The sequence below is a fragment of the Aplysia californica genome, unplaced genomic scaffold (assembly GCF_000002075.1).
Source record: "Aplysia californica isolate F4 #8 unplaced genomic scaffold, AplCal3.0 scaffold00213, whole genome shotgun sequence".
Classification (NCBI taxonomy): domain Eukaryota; kingdom Metazoa; phylum Mollusca; class Gastropoda; order Aplysiida; family Aplysiidae; genus Aplysia; species Aplysia californica.
The window spans coordinates 216,920-226,330 of NW_004797483.1; the positions used below are offsets into that span (position 1 = coordinate 216,920).

At 38.0% G+C, this 9,411-nt stretch overlaps 1 protein-coding gene across 1 annotated transcript in view; it reads right to left on the reverse strand.

The window, feature by feature from the left end:
• Positions 1 to 207: 207 nt before the first annotated feature.
• LOC101853558 (troponin I) overlaps positions 208 to 9,411 on the reverse strand; it is a gene marked incomplete in the record, with an annotated part of 44,409 nt that continues 35,205 nt past the window's right edge. The window contains 6 exon segments of the mRNA XM_005099444.2: positions 208 to 2,391; positions 6,324 to 6,335; positions 6,730 to 6,820; positions 7,140 to 7,181; positions 7,684 to 7,727; positions 8,211 to 8,311. Coding sequence (XP_005099501.2) covers positions 2,287 to 2,391; positions 6,324 to 6,335; positions 6,730 to 6,820; positions 7,140 to 7,181; positions 7,684 to 7,727; positions 8,211 to 8,311 — 395 coding nt within the window.

The window sequence follows — 9,411 nt, forward strand, 5'->3', positions numbered from 1 at the left end:
TTTCTGTCTCTCTCTTTCTCTCTCTCTCTCTTTCACTCACTCCCCCCCACCCCCACCTAAATACACATACACACACACACACACACACACACACACACACACACACACACACACACACACACACACACACACACACACACACACACACACACAGATCCACACAAATTACACATACGGCACATCCAATAACTGTGAGCAACAACTATATGACTTTGTCTCCATATCTGGTAGAATTTATTATAAGGGTAGGATATGCGCTATTAGGAAACAGACAAATAAACACATACTCACAGACTCAGTCCTTTACATGTTCATAATCAAGCCAGTATACACATATCTCAAGTGTAAAGAAGGCTTATCATATTTGTCTACATCCTAGATCAGAATTTGTTATAATAATATGAGACTGTCGAGGACAAACTGTTGGCAAGGTTCTCTACGGGACTACCACAATTTGTACAAGACGGGCTCCCCTGGTGGTGTGGAGGAGGGGCTCCGTGTGGCTGTATACCAACTACGTTGAACTTCTAGCATCTACAGCAACATCAGCTACACAACACACACGCGCACGCACAGCCACACGCACATGGGCACACACAGAAGAGACAAGTGCATCTGTACAAGGTCAAGGTGACAGGTCACAAGGTCAACCAGGGTCAGCCAGGGTCACACAGCCTACCGCAGCGCGCAGTCGAGCGGCATGGTTCAGCACCATTTTCTTTAATTTGATAGTTGTTCTCGATCTTTCCCTTAGATGGTCATGTTGATGGTATTATTATCATTATCATTCTTTCAGGGCATTGTTACTGGATATATTGAAGCACTTTTTTCTGTCTGCGCTGAGATGGAGTTAACACAGACATAACGGTTGTTTTTGTTATTCGGGTGTTGTTATACTACTCGACTCACGCCGCAGACGGCTGATGACCTTCGCCAAGACTGTTTGCACCGAAGGGAGCTGGAGGTTAAGATTGATCTAAATTACGTCTACAAGCAAACATTTTTTTTGTGTGTCTTGTTACAGATATTCATTTTTAAATAGAACAAAACGTAGGAAGTGCTTGAGGCACGGAGAACTCGGGCGCAAGCTGGTAAGGAAAACAAGATTAAATGATAGAAAGGACAGCATTGAGAACCTGTTGGCTTGAAGCAAATAACCCCCGAAACATTCAGATCGCCAGATGGTAAAGACACAAATCATTGACATGATTTATGATAGCGCAGAGAAAAATAAAATTTCAAACACTTTAGAGACAAAAAAAGGGGGGATATTTGTTTATGTGTAAATTCTCAAGTTTGGTAAGCACACTCACTCCAACACAAAATTGACAATTATTTTCAGTTGGTTTTAAAGAAATAATGAATGTACAAATGACTGAAAGAAGGCATTTTAGTAACAAGACTCTGAAGACTCTGGTAGACACTACAAAACCCCAATATTTCAACAGAGTGAAAAAATATAAATAAATAAGTTGCCACGTCATCATGGAAACAACAACAAAATAATTAATGAAAAATTGGGATCAACCACAAAGTTCTCTTTGAACTGAAACAATATTTTCAGATAAGACAAAAATGTAATATTTCTTCATCCTTCCTCTGACAAACCATCCCTTCTCGATACTAATGATATAGTAACGCAGAAGGGCCTCTTTAGCATTCCGATGTACGACATTTAAGTGTTTAGTACAACCAATAAGTTACAATGAAGTAAATTCTTCACTCTTGTATCTAATGCCGTTACATATCTAAAGGTAATATTCTTCATCGTGGTATTCGGAAGTAAAAATCAAGCTCAAAAGAACGAAATCAAAATCCTAAAATGACAATTGGTTTAAAACACTTTTGTAATAATGTCATTCTAAAAGTGTTCACTAAAGGTACGGCTCGCACTGAAAGCATACTCAGATAGTAAATATTCAAGCTTCTCTTCCAAAATTTTCTTGTACATTTTTTTTACAGGGGGCGAACTCAAACCGCTGTATACAATCTAAAGTCCGCAACCCCCCCCCCCCTTTACACCTGAAAAAAAAGGTTTCTTCAGTAATTTTATGCCCATAACTTGGGTACCGTAAGGTCAGAACACCCCAAGTGATCAAAAAATACATTTTGTGTTTTTTTTCCATTGAGCATAAAATGCAACACCAAAGAGATGTCTAAATATAATATTTTCTGGAGAAGCTTGAAAGTTTCCCGTCTGAGTATGCTTCACGTCTGCTCGTGGGGTTCTGTGCCTCGAAAACTTGTCCGGACATGGAGTAACTAGTGGGTGTGGGAGGTCAGAGTTCAACTTTCTACTTCCGCGGGTTCCTCTGAGGCGCCCTCCTCTGCATCGGCCTCTGATTTTTCTTTCGGTTTCAGCTCGTCCCGCCAGTGAGGGTTCTTCTCGGGCTGAAAGGAAGGACAGAAAAAAAGAAAAGAAAAGGTATCAAACAAGCGGTCGCACCAGTCATTCCTAATGAAAGCTCAATAATGTGTGATGTAATATCAATAATGTGTGATGTAATATCAATAATGTGTGATGTAATATCTACAGGCAAATAAACAAACTTAAGCACAAAACTAAAGCCATAACAACGATGTTATAGAAATTTTAGATATTTTTAAATAGACTTTTTGGATAAGTAGAAATTATTGGAGATTTGAAGTGTTAATTTAGGTTACTTTCACGTTTATCAAGTCATGAAAAAATTAATTAAAGATCACAGCAATGTATTTGTTTTTTTAGAAGTCCTCATACATACATACATAACATACATACAGAAGTGTCACACATTTTATTTTTACGTCTTAGTATTTCGCAAGAGTTTGTTAAAGTGAAGCAGAACTCCAACCTAATTATAGAGAGGAGGGGAAAAAGGCGACACGAAAACTGACCTAGTAATATTATTATTATTCTGAGCAAAGTAGCTGAACTTTTAACAGGTAAACATTCATCATGCACTGGTTTTTAATTAATGAAAAAAAAATCACTTTAGCTTTCTTTTTTATATAAAAAAAAAATTAAAACAGTAGGCGCACCGTCTACAGTGTATTGCAAAGCTGCCTGTCTGTTCGTTCTAGTGATGTTAGCCTTTGAAGAAAGCCTTTAATACCGAGTGCACACTGTCAATCAAACTCATTTTTTTCAGTCGAAGTCAGCCAGATTTTCCTCTATGGGGCAAAAGCTACCATTTCGGCATGATTCGAACCGAATTCAGTAAACTCGACTGTGACATTCGAAATCAAACACGGTTATGTTTTCAAAGTCGCCACTCGAAGCAGTCGTATTACATGTATAGTTTCAAAATGGTAGCTACTAGCCCGTCCATCAAGAAATATCTGGTTGGCTTCGACTCGATTCGATGGAAGCCAATTGGCAGTGTGCACACGGCATTAACTGTCAGAGGAATACAAACAGGGGCCGGGAACAGAGAACGGAGGCAGGCCTGACTCAAGCTTCAAGTCAAGACTTAGGTTGTATGACAAACAGCAAAGCTTATTATTATGTCAATGTGACAGTTTGATTTGTTGTGTTAACGACAACATAAAGTTTCCAGAGACAAGCAAAAAAGATAGAAATATTATTATAATATTATATGGCGGCTGTGGGTCAGCTGGTTAAGTTAAGTCTGCAGTTTTATATCAAAAGACAGTAAATCCAGTTTCGTAAATTTTTAGGAGAAAAAACAACAACTAACAACCAAAAAAAAAAAAAAGCCACCAGAAAATAACGCCAACGAGTAAAACATATGAATACTATATCTTCAAACAGGTTTGCCCCCCCCTCCCGCTTTGTTTATCACGATATGGACTCCAGACTAAGGCAGAAATCCGCGCCGTATTTTAAACTATCAGTATCAGTTGGAATCGATAGCTCAGTTTTTAGTCCAAAACTGGATATGCTGTCTTTTAAAATTAAACTCCAGATGTGGAGGTTTCATTGTTACAGGGTTCGAGTGGTTTGGTCAAGTTCTGTCCAACTGGACACAGAGTTTAGCAGGGGCAAGAAATTAGGCCTTCTTCTGTTCTTTCTTAACCAGAGACGTGCATTATTTGATACATCAAGTTTGATGAGGGCATTATGTAATAGACCTAATTAGGCGCATGTTTTTGACTCCTGGAAACGTTAATCTGAAACAAAAGAATCTTTTCTCTGAATTTTTAAATTTGTCACATCTTTGAAAAAAGGATGATAGTATTTCCAGTCAGGTTTCATCCACAGGAATCAACTATTATTACAAGGGAAATTGTTTAAAATGCATTTGAAAACCCCCCCCAACCTAAACAACAACAACAACACATCCATGAATTTGTCATGAATTTGTTGCAATAAATGTAATTGTAGATAAAATAAGTGATACTGTATGCTTACATGAGGTAAAGTCAAACAACAGGAGTAAAATAAATGGGTGTTCTGCCCGCATAACGAAATCTTTATAATCAAGACAATTTCCTCATACACCAAATAACCCCCCCATCCCTCCCCCCCAAATAATAAGATTTTAAATATCGCAATTTTTTAATTAAAATTTTTTTTATTTTTCTATATTTACAAATATGTCACAGAGAAAGCATTTGATTAGTTTACTGAGAAAAAAGCAAGCTGTAGACATTTATTTACTGATAGAGTCACGAAGTCGATTACACGAAGGGGACCATAGCAAACAGGGTAAAAACGGGCGTATTATTTTTTCTTTTTTGTGTGTGTTTTGTTTCGAGGTTGAAGGCAAGGGCAGTATGGTTGGGGGGAATTATTGTTCTGATTTGAACCAAAGTGTTAGTAGAAGATAACGATACTATGCGGGTTGACGTGAGTTTTGCGTGTACGGAAGCATTCCTTTCTGAACGTGTCATGTTTTGTGTTATGATTACAGGTTACACATAACGTCAACAGAGTTCTGGTTACATTGATGGGTGCGTATGCATAGAATGTAGACATGTTCTACCTCTGTTTCTCCCAACCGCAAAAACATGGGGCGCTCTCAATGGTGGTGGAGGGGCTGAAAATATGGTTATACTGTAGCATGCTCCTTCACACACACAGGCTCTCCGTGCTCAGCAAATGGCTCGAGGACTATCCTAATTTCTTCTAGATCTACACCGACAAAAAGCAGCGACAAAAAGCAGTCAGCTAAATCTAAGTCAAGAGAAGAATTACCCAGTCATCCCCTCCCCTCCCCTACCACACCAACTTTCACTTTACTGCTTTGAGTTTTCTGATAAACACATCTGTTTAACATTTTAAAAAAAATCATTATCATCAATATCATCATCAACATCACCATCGTTTAAATAATTATTTTTCCATTTAGAAGCTAATTTAAAAAGTAGAACAACCTGTCCTTTAAATATTAGTTTATTTCAATTATCCAAAATCTAAAATGTGATATAAAATGATATCTAAAAAGTTATAAATATAGACTGAATGTGAGCTGTTTTCTTAGAACAAAAACCTCAGCAAACAAACAAATAAAAAGTTATATGGGAGTGCTGATCTATCTCGAGCCATCATCGAGCATATCGGAAACATTTCAACCAGTGGAGTAAGTGCAATCAAGGTGTATGAGATTAAAACATAACTTTCTAAATTAATGTAATACAAACAAGACCCATGTTTGAATACAATTTTCATAGGCGTCACATAGTTTCAGAAAGGAGGGGGAAATCAAAAGATAGATTTTGTCCCGTCTTACAGCACTATAAGTATAAGAGTGTGATATATATATGATTTAATATTTTGATTTGGGGGATTGATGGGTAGGGGTGGGTTGAGGTGGAGAGGTGAGGGTCAGCAAAAAAAAAAGAGGACACAAAGAGAGGAGAATAATGTGTATGTATGTTTTGGGGGGGGGGGGGGGGGGTGCGGAGATGTGAGTATGTGTGATGTGCAGAAAAAAGACGTGGGGGGGGGGGATCCGATACAAACAGTTTCCCCTCTTCCGTCTAGCGGATATAGCAAGAGTCAGGGGTGGGGGAGGGGACAATTTCATAGTGACCCCTTCCCCTCTTAAGAGTTGAGGATCAAATTTAACATCAGATATAATATCTTAACCCCTAGGGACAAGAAGTAGTAATAAAATGTATATAATTCTTCTTTTTCTAAATTCAGAGGGTCTGGTTTATATGCCTAAAAAGAAACAGGCAAGGCTAAGCACAACCAAATATCTAAGACTAATAACCACATCAAACGAAAGACGACTAAAATTCTAGTACAGAGCAAAACCACTGGTTTAAAGCTAATGGTTTTGTTCGAGATACGTATTAGGAATTATGTAGGAATTATGTCATTATTCAACTGGCTAGCTCTACTCATAATGAGGAGTTTACGACGTATCAGTTACCGCATTTTGCTTCTTCTGGGGGCAATTGGAAGAGAAAGAATTTCGCACTTGTTAGCATTATGAAATCTATGAAATCATCAATGGAACATTATTATTAAGCTTTGAGAAGAACGAATGAATAAAGAGAGAGCACATTGCAGTATTTACAGTTTACCACTTAACAATTAATTTGCAAGCCGATAATATGATAAAACAATCCACCAGCGACTATGCAAACTAGTTGAAAACAATTGTGCAATGAAAGGTATTGTGTATGTAAAGATAAAATCAAACAAAGAAATAAGCACTCTCTCATTGTCTCGAAACGCTAACAAAAGAGCACAAACAGAAAAAAAAATCAAGTCAAAAGAAAACAAAGAAAAGAAAAAAAACAAGATGGCCGCGAAGCTTGGACCAATCATCGTACCTCTTCCTCGTCGAGAGCGTACTTGTTCTGTCCGGTAGACTTCAAGTTGCCTCGGAAATCTGTGGACTCCTTTGTCTGCAGTTTCTTGAGCCTGGAACAATACAACGACAGTCGGTGATGGTAACGGTTTAAAAACTTATTTGTTATAACTGTCACATTATCGTCACCATGTTCATTATTATCACCATTATTGCAGTAGACAATATAAAATGAAGACTTGGATTACATTTTGACGATTTTAAGGTAGCTAAAAATGAGGTTCAACATTTCGCTCGTTTGGCATTCTCATTATCATCATCATCTTGCACCTGCAAAACAGTTAAGGCAACACAATAATAATAATTATTATTGTTTAAGCTGCCACTGGCAACTTTCCCAAAGTAGGAGGCTGTCCCCTAAAAGATACTCACTTGCTCTCTGTCTTGTTGACTTTCCTAAGAACAGGCTTGATGCTGAGGAGAGACAAAGATGAAAATGTGAACTTGGAGGGGAATGAGAGGGTGGAAACACGAAGTTCGCTAACTTAAGAGAAATCAGGTCCTTTAGCATAGTTACCCCATTCCCTAGCCATCCTTACTTTATTTCAGAAAAGAGAAATAAAGAAAAACTTTATATGTTTCTAATCTAAAGTACCCAACTTCCTCTCTCTCGCTGTTAAAATGTACTTGTAATCTGCTGGAAATGTAAAGAAAATTATTTGAATTCTAAAAAGAGCCAGAAATTATGAAGTAACAAACGAGATCTCATGTGGCTTCCCATCCCAAACAAAAACGAACAAAAGTACAGAATCCCTCCCCCTCCCCCCAAAGAAAAGGACCGTAGAGTCAAAAACATGAAGGATTCAGAAAGTCGGCACTTACAGTCTATGAATCAGAGAAACATAACCTCTACTGGTGATGAAAGACTTGACACAAGACAGACACACAGGGGGAGGTACAGACCTCAGGTACTTACAATTTACCCTTGGTGTCGTTCACTTTCAAAGTAAGTTCGTTGATCTGTTGGTGAGGAAGATACGGTTAGGATGAGTAAGAGTTTTGGATAACTAAGAAGAGATTTTGTTAGGTGACATGATAAGTAATGCAACATTTTGATAAGCAAGGTGAGGTTTTGATGAGTAGCATGATAAATAAGATGGCATTTTGGTTACGGGGTTTTGGACAAGTAACATGAAAATTCTTGAGCGAGAAAGATCAGTCTGTGGAGAAGTAAGACGATATTTTGGTGAACAAGATGGGGTTTTGGATGAGCTTATGAATGAGTAAGATGAGGTTTTGGATGAGTGGGATGAGGTTTTGGAAAAGTGAAAAAACGAAAAAAGTGCAAGATCAACATCTAAGTCTCATCTCGAAATTCTATTTGCTGAATTTGCTCTTTCGAACAACGTACGCTAATTTTAAAAAACAACATTAACTCAACCTGATCACAAATAAAAATAAAACCCAACCAACTAAAATACAAGATCAATGTCCAGGTCTCACCTCGAAATCCTGTTTGCGGATCTTGATCTCCCAGTCGTAGACGTCCTCCTCCAGGCTGGACACACGGGCGTGGAGATCCTTGACCAGTTGCTGGAGCTCGGCTGGTGAGTGGACACAAACAAAAGTCAAGGTCACAGTAAACATTTACAGAGGTCAGGGTCAAAGTGGACCAGGGAGAAAGGTCAGGGACAAGGTGGGCTAAACATGAACGTCTTGAAAAGGTCGGACTCAAACATACACAATCTAAAACTGTCGTCTCAAGCTTCTCTTTTTTATGGAGAGAAATTAAACAGATGATACTTTAACTGTAGCCCCTATAAACTAAGATCAAAGTAGGACTAGTCTATACTTATTCAGCAGGAGGAACTTTCCCTGCAGGATAACACAGAGTTTAAATACTAATGTATCGTCAGCACCATCTACAAGAAACATATATCAAAATTGCGTTCTTGGTGAGTAGAAATTAAATAGGAAAGCCCAAAATTAAAACATTTATTTTCTGCTCCTCTGCTGTATAACGGACTTTGTACATTTAGCTGAACTGACAAAAATACGAAAATAACGCTGATAAAGGACAACATTAGGGTAAAAGTACGCTATAAGATCAGCAAGAAGAAAGTATGGGTAAGGGATTCCAACATTTAGACAAAATAACATTTGTGAGGTGTGCTGACAAAATGAGTTACTTCTCGGATTTCACCTTTATGGAAATTGATACATCAACTTGATAGGTGAAGTTTGTACAATTTGTGAGCATGGAATAGTAAAAGACATAGTAAACTTGAACAAAATGGCATCAATTGAACATCTATAAATCTGACCCCAGTGTCGATTTTCAGCCGATATCTCCATTCTTGGGTCGTGAGAAGTAACTCATTTTGTCAGCACATCTCACATTTTTTACTGACAGCATACATGCAATAATGTCCATTGTGGCAGTTTCATAAAACTTGTTCATCATTAGGTACCATGGCGCCTTTTCTTGATTGAGGGAATTCCTTCTCCAAAGTGTTTAGAAGTGCAGTAACGCAAACAATGTGCAGCATAATTAGTTACACAAGTGAAGTATGGTACACATCAAACGTTCGTAATTTTCTGAGATCAGAATGTTTGAACAGGACCAAACTCCGAGCGAAAATAATCTTTCAAAGCGTCCTGAAGCATCAATCTTTTCTTGAGATTCTCACTTGGGGGAGGGGGG